This window comes from Marmota marmota, unplaced genomic scaffold (assembly GCF_001458135.2).
Source record: "Marmota marmota marmota unplaced genomic scaffold, marMar, whole genome shotgun sequence".
NCBI lineage: Eukaryota > Metazoa > Chordata > Mammalia > Rodentia > Sciuridae > Marmota > Marmota marmota.
The window spans coordinates 10,536,692-10,554,322 of NW_026000242.1; the positions used below are offsets into that span (position 1 = coordinate 10,536,692).

General features: G+C 35.4%; 1 protein-coding gene across 2 annotated transcripts in view; it reads left to right on the forward strand.

The window, feature by feature from the left end:
- Zw10 (zw10 kinetochore protein) overlaps window positions 1-15,556 on the forward strand; it is a 35,453-nt gene extending 19,897 nt beyond the window's left edge. For both annotated transcript variants that reach the window (XM_015489869.2, XM_015489868.2), the window contains 7 exons: window positions 4,038-4,276; window positions 7,393-7,464; window positions 9,108-9,277; window positions 10,346-10,476; window positions 10,967-11,098; window positions 11,885-12,087; window positions 14,953-15,556. In XM_015489869.2, coding sequence (XP_015345355.1) covers window positions 4,038-4,276; window positions 7,393-7,464; window positions 9,108-9,277; window positions 10,346-10,476; window positions 10,967-11,098; window positions 11,885-12,087; window positions 14,953-15,073 — 1,068 coding nt within the window. In that variant the 3' untranslated portion in view covers window positions 15,074-15,556. The remainder of the gene's footprint in view (window positions 1-4,037; window positions 4,277-7,392; window positions 7,465-9,107; window positions 9,278-10,345; window positions 10,477-10,966; window positions 11,099-11,884; window positions 12,088-14,952) is intronic.
- Window positions 15,557-17,631: the final 2,075 nt, after the last annotated feature.

Below are 17,631 nucleotides of genomic sequence, written 5' to 3' on the forward strand. Positions count from 1 at the left end.
GTTATATAACATGAAGAAAAACAAAGCAAGAAAAGGGCATAGGAAATAGGTGGCAGTGATAATTAGTAATATTCAAAAAATTAATAATTTGTTACCAAGAAGATTCTTCATTATAAACATAGCAAAATGATTTCAAGATATGCATGACTAGCAGGCAAACAGTATAATTTTTTTTAAGTGACAGCTTTCTTAATCAAAAGATCATAATCACTTCTAGCCATTCCAGGGGAGTATTATGATGCCATTGCTTTCAACAGTTACCTGGGAAGGGAGCTTGGAGTTCATAATTAGTTTGAGATGACTGCTCCTAAAGAGGTCTTAAAAAAACTTCAAATTCTTCACTCAAAAGGATCAGTGTTTGAATTCCTAGGTTAAGAAATCAGTATCTTGCCAGGTGTGGTGGTGTACACCTATAATCTCAGTGATTTGGGAGTCTGAATCAGGAGGATCTTGAGTTCAAAGCCAGCCTCAGTAAAAGTGAGACACTAAGCAACTCAGTAAGCCTCTGTCTCTAAATAAAATACCAAAAGAAAAAAGAAAAAAAGGGGCTGGGGATATGACTCAGTGGTTGAATGGCTCTGAGATCAATCCCTTGTACCCCCCACTCCCAGAACACTTAAAATCCCAAAGAACTAACTAGCTGGAAGCCACAAATCCTGTAAGATATCCAGGCATAAATGAATTAATGAGCTCTGCCACTAGGATAGCATTACAGAAGATGAAGAAATTATTCAAAAGTAACTGTTGAACATTAACTTCATAATAAACATAGCTCATATGGCTAAATACTAGATTGTTTTCCCCAAAAGATAACATTCATTTATAACTCTAATGCTGACAGAGTAGCTTTTTGATGTAAAAATGATTTAGGTTTGTAAGTCATAGATTTTGCTTCCTATGAAAATAATATTAAACAAAATATAAACTAAATATCATCCAAGAAGCAATGAAATCTCACTTTGCTAAAGCCTGTACTAATTAAGGCTTTGCATTGGTATGTAACAACTTTGAAATTATATGGGAATATTCCCAGTGAATCATTTGCATACAATAATTCAGGCAGTTAAAGAATCAGTATTAGGACCCAGTTCACATACGTAAATATTATTATCCTAACATTCAACTTAATACACTTTGTTGCTATAAGAAGGGTATTAAGTACCACTGTTGAGTCTAAATCAGTAAGGGGCAGAGTAGTATTGCATTTGGCTGTCTAATGAAAAAGCTCAATAATTTCAATTTGGCCTTTCTAACCAGAAGATGCAAACAAAAGTTTTACTACTTTTCTTTGCTTTTGTGGCTTTATACTCTTTGGTTTTTTGAATAAGCTGGATATACTTTCTGATAAATACTATCACTGAATAAATGATTCAAACATTGAGATTCTTACAAAATTGGCACAGTGTTCCTATTAGTTCATGTATCAATTAGTACATCTTTACAACCTTAGGGAAAATATGAAAGACAAGGACTAATTTTGGCCTGTCATGAAAAGCACAATATTCATAAAACAGTATATTCATTTTTTTTTTTTTTTTTTGAGGCAGTGGTGGTACTGGGGATCTAACTCAGGGGCACTCCACCACTGAGCCACATCCCCAGCCCTATGTTTTGTATTTTATTTAGAGACAGGGTCTTACTGAGTTGTTTATTGAGCCACATCCCCAGCCCTATGTTTTGTATTTTATTTAGAGACAGGGTCTTACTGAGTTGTTTATTAGCACCTCGCTTTTGCTGAGGCTAGCTTTGAACTCATGATCCTCTTGTTTCAGCCTCCCGAGCTGCTAGGATTATGGCCATGCACCACCACGCCTGGCCCAGTACAATTCATTTTTGAAGATGTTTTTATATTTTGACCTGAGAGAACCGTATTAGCTCTTACATTATTCCATCTTTGAGTCCTTTGCCCTTTTTGTGAAGTGACTTTTTTTTGGCATTGTGGATTGGGTCTCTGAGCGGTTAACCACTGAGCCACATCCCCAGCCTTTTTTTTTTGTATCTTATTTAGAGACAGGGTCTCCCTAAGTTGCTTAGGGCCTTGCTAAATTGCTGAGTCTGGCTTTGAAATTGTGATCCTCCTTTACCACACCCAGTGTATTCTCATTTAAGCTTGATAATAGCCCTCAGAAGTGGAAATTATTATATCATTTTATGGATTTGGAAGTCAGGTTTGCTGACTTAAACATTTTTATTAAACTTGGATTGTTTTCTATCAGAAAATTTCCTGGGCTGGGATTGTGGCTCAGTGGCAGAGCCCTTGCCTTGCAAGTATGAGGCACTGGGTTTGATCCTCAGCACCACATTCAAAATAAATAAATTGAATAAAAGTATTGTGTCCATCTATAACTAAAAAAAAAATTAAAAAAAAAAAAGAAGAAAAAAGAAAATTTCCCAACAGGTCCAGTATGTGCAGAGCAGAGCTGCTTGCTGTTCCTACAGTGGAACTGGGAAACTTCCTACCTCTACCTACTTAATATCTTTCTTTCTCTCTACCTCTTTTTTTTTTGGTTCCTGAGGCATCTTTGAGAAGCAAGGTTTGAAAGCCATTATTAGTATATTTTGTGAGAAAATTGAAAAAAAAACATTAAATGACTTTGCAGAAAGTTAGATTAAAAACTGTCACCGTCTCAAACTAGGCACAGTGGTGAATATCTGTAATCCCAGTGACTCAGAAGGCTGAGGCAGGAGGATTGTAAGTTTAAGGCCAACATCAGCAACTTTTCAAGGCCTAAATCACCTTAGTGAGACCCTGCTTCAAAACAAAAAATAAAAAGGGTTGGGGTGTAACTCAACTGGTAAAGCACCTCTGTATTCAACCCTAGTACCAAAACAAAAACAAGATATCACTGTCTCCAGACTTTCAACCTCAGTTGCTTTTCATCAGTTTAGTCCCAACCAAGTCTAGTAATCCTCATTCCATGTAAATGTTAAGGAGGCTTCTTCAGTTTTGATTTTGAGTTTTGTTTTTTAGGGGTAGAATACAGTAATCTGAATTAGTTTTTCCTTAAATTAACATATGTGCTCATAATGTAGTTAATGGAACACAGAATTATACTGGTCTTAATAATCAATAGTCTAGTCTGAAAGATGATTTTTTTTTTTTATGGTGCTTGGGGAACGAACCCCAGAGCCTTGTGCATGCAAGGCAAGCACTCTACCAACTGAGCTATATCCCCAGCTTGAAAGATGATTTTTGAAGGTTTTTTTTTTTCTTCTCTTCCTTTCCCCTTCTTTCTCTTCTTTCTTCTTGCACTGGGGATTGAACCCTGGTATACTCTACCACCAAGCTACATCCCTAGCCCCTTTTTGAAATTTTTTGAGACAAAAATCTCACTAAGTTGCCAGTGCTGTCCTCAGTCTTGTCATCTTCTTGCCTCAGCCTCCTGAGTCACTGGGATTATACCATGCATGACTGCATCTATTTTTATTTTTATTTTAATTAATTAATTAAAAATTTTGTCCTTTTGAGACAGAATCTATGTTGCCCAGGCTGATCTTGAACTTCTGGGTTTAAGTGATCCTTCTGCCTCAGCCTTCTGAGTAGTTGGGACTACAGGTCCATGCCACTGTACTCAACTTTGTAGACCTGTAGACATGAAGTCTTGAGCCAGTTGCACAGTTGCACAGTTTTACTTTTCCATAAAGAATTTTGTAGTTAGAGAGATTGCTTCTTTCTTTCTTTTTTTTTTAAAAAAAAAAAGAGAGAGAGAATTTTAATATTTATTTTGTAGTTTTCGGTGGACACAACATCTTTGTATGTGGTGCTGAGGATCGAACCCAGGCCGCACGCATGCCAGGCGAGCGCGCTACCGCTTGAGCGACCCCCCCAGCCCCGGGATTGCTTATTCTTACCACATGCTGTCACGCAAGATTGAGCAGTTGTTAAAATAATGCCTTATCTACTGATATGTTTTAGTTATTCCTTAGAACCACAGCTTTATCTTCATGGAAGTCACCATTGTCTTATTCTTTGCTTTGTGCTTGCATTTGAATTATTCTGAAAACATGCATTTTTTATATTTCTGTTTTAATCTTAGATTACTCCTGATTCTAAGATAAGTGTGCCAGACTTACCAAGTCCTGATGAGGGTAACAAGCTTTTAGTACAAAAAGTATCCAAAACTGAGTACAATGAAGCAGTGAATTTAGAACCTGAAAATACATTGGATCAACATTCCTTTTCTTTGCCTACATGTCGCATCAGTGAATCTGTGAAGAAGTTAATGGAACTTGCTTATCAGACTTTATTAGAGGCAACAACCAGTAGTGACCAATGGTATGAATTCCAAGTTGTCTGAAAATAGCATTGCTTTGGTTAATGCTTATCTGAGTAGACATTTATTAAGAATATTAGCTGGTATTCTTTGGGGTTTTTAAATTATTTATTTATTTTTTTCTAAAAAGACGCAGTGTAGCACATAGATATATATTAGCCTCTAACTTTTATTTATAGTAATATAGATGTTAGAACAAGGTATAAAAATAGATGCGCGTATGTAGATGGACATATAAGTTTATCTCACACTGAAAATTGTTAATCACTTAATAAAACACTATAATATTTAATTTTTACTTTTTATGATGAAAACGAAATAATTTTACATGAGAAAGTACATGTGAAGAACCTAGAATATTACCTAGAAATGAATAGTACTCAAATGTTGAATATTACAGGTGGTGGAGGTAATAGTAATAGTTGTACCATATGTTACAGCTTTCTTTCTTTAGTTTTTTACCTTTTGAAATTTAGGTCCTAATCAAATTTACATTTAAAATGTTTATTTTTAAAGCACTAATAATTTGTTAGTTGGTCAAAGTAAAAGAAAAAGAATGTACACACCTCAAATCTGGCTTCACCTTCCAAGGTAACCTCTAATGTACATTGTATTGAAGGTACCTTAGACTCGACTCTACACTTCGTACTGAATCTTTTTATTTAATAAGCTCTTTGTTCTAGAATCCACTGAGACAAAAATAGGGAATAGGCACAGTGGATTGTAGAGCAGGTTTACAAAAGGCTAAAGCCTGTTTAGTTTGAATCTGTACTTAGCATTTTTTTTTGAATTTTTGTCCTCATAGTAAAAAACAATAATATAATCATATCATATTTTCTGATCTGTAGTTTATAATCTCTGTATGAAAACATACTCCTTTATTTTATTTTGCTCTAGAAAGAACATGTTTACCAAGGTACTTCCATGGCTTTAATGAATCCTACTCATGAGTCCTTTTAATTTTAATTACATGTAGGAAGTAAAAATGCATGCTTGCTTATAAAGGAAGTATATACTCTTTTGGCAAAATAAACACAGGAGAGGGCTGGGGTTGTGGCTTAGGGGTAGAGTGCTTGTCTAATATGTGTGAGGCCCTGGGTTCTATCCTCAGCATCACATAAAAATAAAATAAAGGTATTGTGTCCAACTACAACTAAAAATAAAATATTTAAAAAATAAATAAATAAGTTCAGGAGTAACTATTTCTTCATGACTTTCTCCTGAAATATATCAGGCCAGAAAGTAGAGATACAGGGCAATATTTTTAAAAATTTTTGAGAAAGCAGATAGAAAACACTATTTTTGTATTCTGAATGTTTATAGACATTCATTCCACTAAAAGAAATGGTTTTTAATAGGACAAACAAACACAGGGACTGCAAATTAGTCTGACTATTTTGGAAATCAGTATGGAGATTCCTTTAAACACTAGGAATTAGGGCTGGGGATGTGGCTGAAGCGGTAGCGTGCTTGCCTGGCATGCGCGGGGCGCTGGGTTCGATCCTCAGCACCACATAAAGATAAAATAAAGATGTTGTGTCCAGCGAAAACTAAAAAATAAATATTAAAAAATTCAAAAAAAAAACTAGGAATGAAACTACCGTATGACCCAGCTATCCCACACCTTCCTTAGTATTTATCCAAAACAATGATACATTCATACCAGTGTTTATAATACTTGAGTTATGGAACCAGCCTATGTGTCCATCAGTAGATGAATGGATAAGGATATATATATTCTTATATATATATGGTTTATATACACAGTGGAATTGTATCCAGCCATAAAGAAGAGTGAAATTGTGTCATTTGCTGATAAATGGATGGAAGTGGAAAATATCATGCTAAGTGAAATAAGCCAGACTTGGAAAGTCAAGGGTCAATATTTTTTCTCAAAAGTGGAAGCTAGAGAAAAGGAATAAAAAAGAGGTCTTATGAAAATAAAGGGAAACCACTGAACAGAATAGTAGAAGGGGGGTGGAGATGGAGTAAGAAAGGGAGGACACGGGGAAGTAACTGGGAGAGGAAATTTATCATATTATGCTATGTTCATGTACGAATATACCACAGTGAATCCCATTTATATATATAATTATTATGCACTAATTAAAATAACAGTAATAGAAGGGACATCAGTAGAATAGAGCAAGCAGATGGGGAGGAAAGAATGGAGAGAAAGAGAAGGTACTGGGGAATGAAATTGATCAAATTATCTCTTATTTATTGATTGAATTATCTATTATTGATATAAATTATGCATATAGGAATGTGGTATAATGAATTTCACTACTGTGTATAATTGTGCCAATAAAACAAAAACCACCTACTGTACAATACCTTTCTTTCTACATTGTCAAACCTCAGATGATATATATATAGCAAAAATGAATGAATTTAGTCAGTTATCATGATAATTGGTAGTGAAGGTGTTTTGGAGTATAGCAACCATGACCTGTTTTCCTAAATATTTGTGGAATTCCTTTGTGTTATTCAAGGTATATAGGTTAAAACACTCTTGTATAGAGAGAAGTGTTACAAGTTTTATATTTGCTCTTTTAAAATGCATTTTAATATTTTGAGGTGTTTTAAAGACCAAATTTAAAGGGCAAAAAGTCTTGAGGGCTAGATTCTATCCCTAGAAAATGTTGATTTATCTCTCTGCATTGGGAAAGAAAGAGAAAAAAGTGAAAGCTGAAAGTCAGGCTGATTCTAAAAGAACCAAGTGAGTGCCTTTATTGATACCTTGCCCTTTGCAGTGTGTATCAGTGAGTAGGTGACATTTGCCTGAGGCTTAGCTCCATTTGTAACTAAAAGGATACTCTGGGTACTTGCAGAACACAAAATGATAAATGGAAAAGAGGCTTTGGGTTGAATGCTACTGTTCTAAAGACTATTAATATATCCAAGTTTTTAGAATTCCAATTTAGTTAGTAAATACTGGTTGAGAATATATTTCCATCTAGATGAGTGGTGTTTTCCAGCAATGATCAAGGCAGATTTTCCCTGCAACTGTACTTTTAATTGATGACCTTCACTAGAAGTGTACTTAGTTTGAAATTTTTTTCTCATTTATAGTATATCCTTATGTATATCTCTTAAATTTTAATTTTCCTTTTAGTGCTGTCCAACTTTTCTACTCAGTGAGGAATATCTTTCATTTGTTCCATGATGTTGTACCAACATATCATAAGTAAGTACTACTTTATCTCAGTTCTGTATAATAGTTGTATGTCTAAAATATTTATTTATTTAAAACTACTATTTTAATATTTTCACCAAAGATATTTTGGTTACTGAAATTCACAATAAAATGCAGTGAACCATTTTAAAGGACTTAGATATTTACTATTAATAAGGGTACAGAATCTTACAGTAAATAATGCAAATTTAAAAACTCAAAAGAGCCTTGCCTGTTTTAATGCCTACACATTTTAAGAATTGCCTTACTTATCTTGGTTGAAAAACAGAAAGATGCTGGATGTGGTAGCACATGCCTGTACTCTCACTTGGGAGGAGGAGGCAAGAGGATCACAAATTTGAAGCCAACCTCAGCAGCTTAGCAAGACCCTAAGCAACTTAGTGAGACCTTGTCTCAGAATAAAAAATAGAAAGGGCTAGGGATGTGGCTCAGGATGGGTTCAATTCTCAGTGCCAGAAAAACCCAGAAAGGTCAATATTTCACAGTGCTATCCAGTAAACATACTACATTTTCCCTTGGCATTCATAGTTTTGCAGACATAAGATACAAGAGAATTTTGTTTTCAATATTTTTTAGGTGTAGTTGGACACAATACCTTTATTTAATTTACTTATTTTTATGTGGTGCTGAGGATCAAACCCAAGGCCTCGACATGCTAGGTGAGCGCTCTACCACCGAGCCACAACCCCAGCCCCAAGGGAATGCTTTTTAATTGTGAAGTATGATTTGCCACTCTCTCTAGCATCTTAGACTGTATTTATTCACTTAATGTCTTGGGCTTTAAAGGTTTCTTTTATGTTCTGAAAGGTCACTCAATTGTAAGCCTTCAGAAGTTCTATTGTTTAAATGAAATAGTTTGAATGTTTTTCATAAATGTTTTTAATAATGTCAAGAAAGCTATTTCATAGCCAAGGACTCTGCTTTCGCCTCCCTCCCCTTATTAGTTGAAAATTTTTTTTAAAGCATTCCTTTTTTTTTTAAAGAATGAACTCTGGGTCACTCCACCACTGAGCTTTTTTTATATACCCAGCCCTATTTTGTATTTTATTTAGAGACAGGGTCTCACTGAGTTGCTTAGCACTTCACCGCTGCTCAGGTTGGCTGTGAACTCATGATCTTCCTGCCTCAGCCTCCCAAGCTCTGGGATTGTAGGTGTGTGCTACCGCGCCTGGCTTAACTTTATTTCCCATGTGACCCTAATCTCTTGGTGGCTTTAAAAACTTGTGAATTAGAAAATATTAAATGCTTCATTACATGAATGAAATAGGAATTTGGAGAAAGGAGAAGTAAACCTGTAGTTACAGACATTTACCAGAATTAAATTTTAAGAGCAGTATGCATACCTTTGCTAGGTTTCCAGTACAAAGAGTTAACTCAGGTAAACTTTTGATCCCCTCAATTTTTCTTGTTTGTTAATCACTGGGATAGTTTTATAGGATAAGGTCACACAGGCAGAACAACCTAACTCTGAATGTGAGTGGGAATGATGAGATTGTATCTTGTTATGTTCAGCATCTACAAAATAGATAATTATTAAAGCATAGAGACATGACAGCTTTAGAGGAGTAGTGACTTGTCATCAACCTTGACTTTAATAATACATGGTTTGTTTTCTACCCTTCCTCATTGCCTAGGGAGAACCTTCAAAAACTTCCCCAGTTGGCTGCTATTCACCATAATAACTGTATGTATATTGCTCACCACTTGCTGACCCTGGGGCATCAGTTCAGATTACGCCTTGCCTCCATTCTTTGTGATGGCACTACTACTTTTGTGGATCTTGTACCTGGCTTCAGAAGACTGGGTAACTGATACCTTAAATTTGGATTATGCAGCTTCTCAGCCTAGTATCTTTGTAATTTATAAATGAGGGGGTTAGAAATTAGGTGGTGTTCCTGCACTGTTTTTGAAAGCGGGAGGGCATTTAATTTGTATATGTTTCTGGTTATTTAATTTTATAAATGAATGCAGTCTTTATGGAAGCATTACTTTTTTTAAAATTTGGGTATCATAGTTGTACATATGGATGAGATTTGTTGTTACTTATTCGTACATGCACACAATACACAATGTAATTTGGCCAATACTTCTCAGGACTTCCTCCCTCCTCTCCTCCCTCCCCTCCTCTCTTCCCTCCTCTCCTCTCTTCCCTCCTCTCTCCCCTCCTCCCTCCCCTTAGGCCCTTTCCTCTACTGATTTCCTTTTGATTTTCTAGAAGCATAATTTTTTAAAGACATGGTTTATGATTTCCTGGTACATTAGAGTTCCAGACTTCATTGCTGATGTGCATTGAATTCACCAAATCATTTATGTTGAAATGACACAATAAGATTTATACTATGACAGTTTTTGGTAATAGCTCACTAATGCCAGTGCTTTTTTTTTTTTTGCAAAACCAAAGACAGCTCTCCCTTGCCTCCCTCCCCTTACATCTTCCTCAGTTTTACTTGCGATTGTCAAAAGAAATGAAATGTGGGTTAAATTGATATGTTTTCTATAATGATAGGCCGAGAAAAGCAGAGAATCTATATGATTCACTTAGCTTTTCACTTCTTGACTTTTTCCTTCTCTGGTATAGATATATCACAATAATAAGTAGCTTTTTCCATGTAAGTAATATTTTTTAGCTGACTCAGACTCTAGGCAAACTATTGAGAAGGATTTATCTATTTTCCTAAGAGTGGGTTTGGCTAACTGTGTTAGTGATTTTTTTTCTAGTATTATTAGGACAGTTTTGTGATGTTACCTAGCAATTGTTTTCATGTGGATAGAACAGATATATGGTTTATGCTTGTCTCTCCTTTTCTACTGGTTTTCTACAGTGTGTAAAAATATATCTTTTAGAATTTTGTGTTTTGGTTTCCTGTCATAGGGACAGAGTGCTTTTTGGCCCAAATGCGGGCACAGAAAGGTGAACTTCTGGAAAGATTGTCAAGTGCTAGGAACTTTTCAAACATGGATGATGAAGAGAATTATTCTGCAGCAAGTAAAGCAATCCGGCAGGTGGGAGGCTCTTGCTAGCGCTGAAATTTGTGCTCTACCCTTAGATACCTTTTTAAGCATCAGAGTACCTAACAAGTAGCTTTCTTGATTTTCTATAACCTCCACTAGATAATCTAGATAACTTTCACAGTTATGTTTAAAAATATTCTTTTGCCCTACTGAGACAACAGGAAGCTAATCTCTCCATTGACACACTAAGTTGACAATTAAGTAAGTCTGTAGTTGACTCATGAACTTGTATTGGAGAAGTTTGAAATATAGGCTTTTATCCATGCTCCTCTCTTAAGTGCTTTATCTTTTTACTGCAGTTTCCCAGTACGTTTTAGCTACCAGGGATATTATTAAGGTTAAATATTCAAGAAGCAGATATGATTACCTCACCTTTGCATATACCTCTTTCCCCAGAAACACATTAATGATAAATGTAAATCTGGAAAATGTGAGTTGCAACTATCTCTCTCCTATGTAAATAGCTCTATTCTTCTGACAGGTACTGCACCAACTAAAGAGACTTGGAACTGTGTGGCAAGATATCCTGCCAGTGAATATATATTGCAAGGCTATGGGGACTTTACTAAATACGGCAATTTCTGAGATCATTAGCAGAATCACTGCCCTTGAGGTAAGGACCATTATATGCCTCCCCAGATATAAATTGAGATGCAGTGCTATTGTGACTATTAAATTGTGACTATTAAAAAAGTGATGTTGAAATCTCATTTTTAATCAACACTTATGGTGGAAAAAATTGTTCATGTTTCATATGTGACTCATGCTGTTATCTTTTTTCAGTTTTGTCTTAATTATGTTTTGCTGGAGACTTGGTAATCTCTTTTATACCTAGTCAAGAAACTAAGATTGTACTGCTTCTCAAGTCTAGCATCTGCAAATTATGAGTGAGGAAATAAGAAACTGGGCAGTAGTCCCAAGATGTATTGTATGGCATTTGCAAGTTAATACCTTCATTTAGTAAAGTGAATAAAGTCTTATGCAGATAGCACTTTTTTTTGGAAAATGTTGCAGTTGGGATTTTATGTATGATCCTACAAGGAAAATTGCCTGGACTTGGCCAGCTGAAGCCTCTAAAGCATAGACTCACAACATCCTCATTTGTAATAAATCCCCTGCTTTGCAAGATGCTATACCACTTTTTCCTAGAGAAATGAACTCTTTCATGTAGGCAAACTAAATTACTGACAATCTGTTGAAACATGTTTTTTGTCATTCTGGTTACATGAATATTTTCAGAGAGTTGAAGGAATCTAGTATCTAGTAAGGTGTATTAAATGGGGTAGAAAGCACATTGCTATAGGTGACCCACCTGAACAGCCTGTAATGAAGATCGCTCTGCCCTTTCCCTACTACTGAATTGTTCAAATTCTGTTATGTTCCCTTTGTGCAAAACTAGGACATCTCTACTGAAGATGGTGATAAATTGTATTCCTTATGCAAAACAGTGATAGATGAAGGACCCCAAGTATTTGCACCTCTGTCTGAAGAAAGCAAGAACAAGAAATATCAAGAAGAGGTTCCCATCTATGTGTCAAAATGGATGCCTTTCAAAGAACTGATGATGATGCTACAAGCTAGCTTGCAAGAAATTGGAGATCGGTGCGTGTAACCCTTCTATAGAGGCGTGTATATCTTCACAGCCACAAAAGAATAATAGTGCCACCAGTAATAGCAGTGCTTTTCTTTGTATCTTATTATTATTCAGGGAAAAGTTTCAGTAGTTGAGGCCTTTTTATGGGCTCTCATCATGTAGATCTCATTACTACTTTCTCATATTTGATAAAATATAAACACTTCTCATTTATATTATTTGGATCATGAACGTGGTTTTGGCATGCAATACAAATGATCTGGTATTTATAATAAGTACAACTTTTTTATACCTAAATGGAATATTTTTGGGGGGGTACTGGGAATTGAACCCAGGGTACTTAACCACTGGGCCACATTCCTAGCTCTTTTTAATATTTTAATTAGAGACAGAGTCTTGCTGAGTTGCTTAAGGCCTCACCAAGTTGCTGAAGCTGGCTTTGAATTTGGGATTCTTCTGCCTCAGCCTCCTGAGCTTCTGGGATTATAGGCATGTGCCACTTCGTTGGGCTCCTGAACGGAAATTTTCATTCACTTTGATCAACAGTGGATATGATGATTTTTGGTATATGAATAGAGAAATTACTTTTATGTCTTTAATATTCAGCATCAGGGCTGGGGTTGTGGCTCAGTGGCAGAGCGCTTGCCTCGCACATGTGAGTCACTGGGTTTGATCCTCAGCACTACATAAAAATAAATAAACAAAATAAAGAATATTGTGTCCATGTATAACTAAAGAAATATGCAGCATCAAACCACTTTTTGATTCACCAGTTGTTTTTCTGCAGGGGGTAAATAGTTTTAGAGATTAAGTGCTATATGCTGGAATGGATTCTTTTCTTAAATATAGTGAATGATGTTTTTGCCCAACACTATTGATTAATGTGGCTATGCCCCATAAATGTATGTTACATCATATCATAATGTACAGAGGGCATGATACTTACAGAATATGTTGTTTTCTTTGTGTAGAACTAGGACATCTCTACTTAAAATGGTGATAAACTGTATTTCTTATGCAAAATAGTGATAGATGAAGGACCCCAAGTATTTGCACTTGGTGACTTAGTTACACATGCATTAATGGTTTTGTGTTGATGGTAGTGATTCATGAATAAGTATACCTTGCATAAAGAATTCCCTTAGAGGACATAAGGTTATCCATCTCCAACTCTGTAGTCACTTGTCTGTCTACTTTAGCTTAATTTACTGCAGATATCCAGATATATTAGACCAGTTATCCTAGATGAGTCTGAGTAGTTTGCAGCACATATTGTCCATTCTAAAATAACATAAATGAGATTTCTACTAGGAAAAAAAAATCACATCAGGATACTTTTAATTACATTTATTACAAAGTTTTAATTTGTTTATTTATAAACCCTTAATGGGTAAGAAAAATGTCTTTAGGCAGTATGCTCCAGAGAGCAGTGGAATTTTTCTTTTTGCTGCTTTTAAATGGCTTTCTTGCAGCCTGAGAATAATCATTAGTTCCTTATTAATGCGAAAAACTATAGTACTGGTACATCTCAACTTCTTTTTTCTGTTTAGGAAGATTTTTTTTTTTTTTTTCCTTCCTAGAGAGTTCAGTAAATGTAAGGCTAGTAACTAATTGGAACTTTTTTTACCAACACACTCACACACACACAAAACCCACCTTTAGTTCATGTATAATTTAAACATTTTAATTGTAAAATATACATATGAAGTAATATAGCATGGATAATTATTTTCACAGTTTAAATAAAAAGAATAAATATTAATATGTTTATTACATAACTAAAGAAAAATATAAATGGTATCTTTGAAAACCCCTATGTGTCCTTCTCCAAATGCTTTTCATTAAGAGGTAACTGCTCACTTAAATTTTATATAATTCCCTTGCCTTTCTTTATAGTTTTACATTTACACGTAGTCTTTTTTTTTTTTTTTTTTTAAAGAAAGAGTGAGAGAGAGTGAGAAAGAGGGAGAGAGAGAGAGAATTTTAATATTTATTTTTTAGTATTTGGCAGACACAACATCTTTGTCTGTATGTGGTGCTGAGGATCGAACCCGGGCCGCACGCATGCCAGGCGAGCGCGCTACCGCTTGAGCCACATCCCCAGCCCCTACACGTAGTCTTAACAATAAAAAAGATTAGACTTGTCAGCTTTTGAACTTTATATAAGTGGAATCCTTTTTAACTTACTCCTTTTGTTCAATATCATATCTTTGAAATATATTCATAATGGCACATATAGCTACACTTTATTTTTATTGCTGCATCATATATCCTGTGGTATACATATTTCATAGTTATATATCCTGTTTCTTCACATTTCCCCAGTGTTTGGAATTAGCAGATTTGATAATCAAGTGTAAAATAATAGCTCATTGTCATTTTAATTTTTCTAAATACTAATGAGATTAAGCATCTTTTTCTTGGTAATTTATATCTCTTGTATTGTAAAATGCTTCTTCATATATTTTGTCCTTTATTGTATTATGTTGTTTTTTCATTATTGATTCATGGGAATTCTTTTTATATTTTTAATACCAATATTTTTTTATTTGAAACAGGTTTTCTCTGTTGTTCACTTTAAGTAGTTAGAGTCCAAGGCTTGAGTTAATATGGTGGTTATAATTATCAAGTTCAGAGGAGGCTTAGTGAGTAAAAGAGCTAATAGTCATGTCTTTATCTCTTGGTTTCTTTATCCAGCTGTACTGCTAACAGATGCAGCCAATGAGCAGAACATCTAAGGTATTGATGGGTAAATCTGTAAAGAAGAGAAAGATACCTAGAATTTATTTTATTTCCATGTAAAACGAAATATTTGGATGAAATAAAATTTAAAATCATTACACTTCAAAGACAAAATTCTTTCTTTTTTGCAGGTGGGCAGATGGAAAAGGGCCGCTGGCAACTGCATTCTCTTCCAGTGAAGTAAAAGCTTTAATTCGTGCCTTGTTCCAGAACACAGAAAGAAGAGCCGCTGCCCTTGCTAAGATTAAGTAGCTCCATCTTCCTGAGAAAGCCATAACTTGACTATGTGGATTCCTTCTTTGGTGTAGTTACTCCACAAGACTTCGTGGAATCACCCTAGGGTTTTGGTGAACCAGAATTTCATGGAAGCTTGACTTTATATAAGGATGTCTTACCTCTTGGCCTGTATGAGACTTTGTTGAAAAACTGGATATTAAGATGTCAAGTGAAGCAACTCAATTCATTGACTTTCTAGGCATTCTCCTTTGATAAATAAGAAACAGTGGGGCAGTATTTATGCTGATTCCAGGACTCTCTGGGAACTGTATACATTGTAATTTTAGGCCCTGATTCTGGAAAAAGGAATCCAAGAGAATCCAAGACGTAGAATGAAGAATTTATGAGAGATTTTTTTTTTTTGTGGGGGATGGATAGGGATACCATATTTGGTTTTGCAGGAATTGGGAGACCTCCTATAATATTTCTTTCTAGTAAATAATATCTTTCAGAGTTAAAGGGTGAGTGTCTTTGATAACAAGGGGGCTTTGACAAAAGAGACAAAGGTTTCTTCTGTACTTTTAAAAAATTGACGTATATGACCCTCACAGATGTACTGACTTGTCATTTCCTTTCTTTGTAATACTATCTGACACTTTTTCAGAATTCCTAAGTCCCTTAGGACTTTAAGTTTTGGAAAGTTTTGCTGTTTCAACTGACTTTTATTTTCTTATTAGGTCCTCCATCAGCCTCATTCTGACACTCTACTGTTTCTGTACCTTAGCAAATGTCAAAGGTTTTACATTGCCCATGTTCCTTTGGAATGTGCATGCTGTGAGATGCCCATGCTGGGCTTTATAGCCTAAACCTTTATTTGGTGGACGTAGCTGATTCGTCAGCTCAATTTTTGTTTTAAGTCTTTGTTTCCATTGTCAATATATATTATGTTTAAGGTATTATCCCGGATCTCTCTAGGACACTGGATTATATCTCTTGGTACTAAATAATAGTTTCCCCTCCTGAAATAGGGGTGTGATCTTTACATGTTTTTGAGGCAGCTTCTGTCTGAAGGACATTCCCAATATAATTGGCCTGATTTCTTCGTCCTCAGTCTTCTAATCTCCTTTCCCAAAAACATATATTATTTTTCCTTTTGCCTTCTCCTTCTTGTACTTAGTTCTGATTCAGCCAAGATCTTTAATCAAGTCATTCTGGTTGCTTGGTCTTTCTTTTCCCATTTAAGTATCATAGAAGAACTAAACAAAGAAGTCTAGATTTCTTATGATAGAACTCAGCTGGGTTAAAAACAAGCTATTTGTCTATACTCTGCAGGTCCTACTCTGAGCACTCACAGACAAAAAATGGTCTGAACCAGCTTCAGTTTTGTGAGAACAAAGAAGTGGGCTTTCTTAAGAGAGGAAGAAGGGGCTATTTTAAACGAAAATGTCTGTTTTTGAAAATTCACACAATTTCAGGTAGCATTCTCTTCTCCACATTTTTGGGAGTGGTGAACTAAGGGCAGAACTGAAATAAATGTATCACAAAGATGTTACACAAAACAACAGATTTCTTTTGTTCATAGATGCTATTCCTATTGTTTGACAGGTACAACAATTTGGGGGTGGGATCTCTTATTTGCTATTCACTCCTTTCCTCCTCCCAGCAACATGGAAAACTGCATTACTAAAGTTCTTGGGCCACGTAGGCTCAATCTTGGAACTGTTTCCTCTGATGAATAGTCTATGAGCATGGTACAGAGCAGGTAGACTTCATCTGTTTTCTGGCCGAGACAGCTTATAGCTGATGATTAAGATGATGTTCATTCTGATTAGGGACAGATTATCTGATTGAACATATGGGAGCTGGGTTTGGCAGCTCTTACAGGGTCCTTGAGGGTACTTGTTCTGATTGGAAACCTGAGTTGGAATGGGAGAGAACCTTTTAGAAAAAGTATGTCGATTATGAGAGTTAGGGAATTTTAAGAGTTAATTTACTTAGTGGATCTATGGGGCAAGTAGAAGAAACCTTTTTAAGAGCAGTCAGGATTGTACAAGTGACTAAGAAATGAAATTCATAAAAAGGTATCTCAAGATTGCAATAAAAAGAATTGTTGAAAAGGCAAGTCTGCAAACAACCAAATCCATGAGGGGATTTGATAGTGGTTCTTGTTTCTCTGTGAATGCTGAATTAGTCACCTGACCAATAATTTTTGAAACAGAGATCCTGCAGATGGCACTCTTTCCTCAGGCCTGGAAGTATCACAAGGCATGTAGGACTGGTCTGTGGAAACAGAAGCTAGAGAACCTGTCCATTTTACCCTCAGTTTATATTTTGGTCTTGGTCAGCTCTTGAAAGGTCATTTGACTCTGAGCAGCATTTATACTGTAAGCTTCAGTATGTTGCTGAACAATCATTTGGGATAGTTCAAACTGTTTTCTTTGATTAACATTTAAGGGGAGATGGATAATCCCTTTGTCATGCTTGCTAATAATTATCACTTAAGGAGGTGATTCTTAGCTTTTTTGTGGCATTTCATTCTATCATCTGATTTCCCAAGATTTTATCTTCTGAAAGTACTAAGTGGCACACAAATA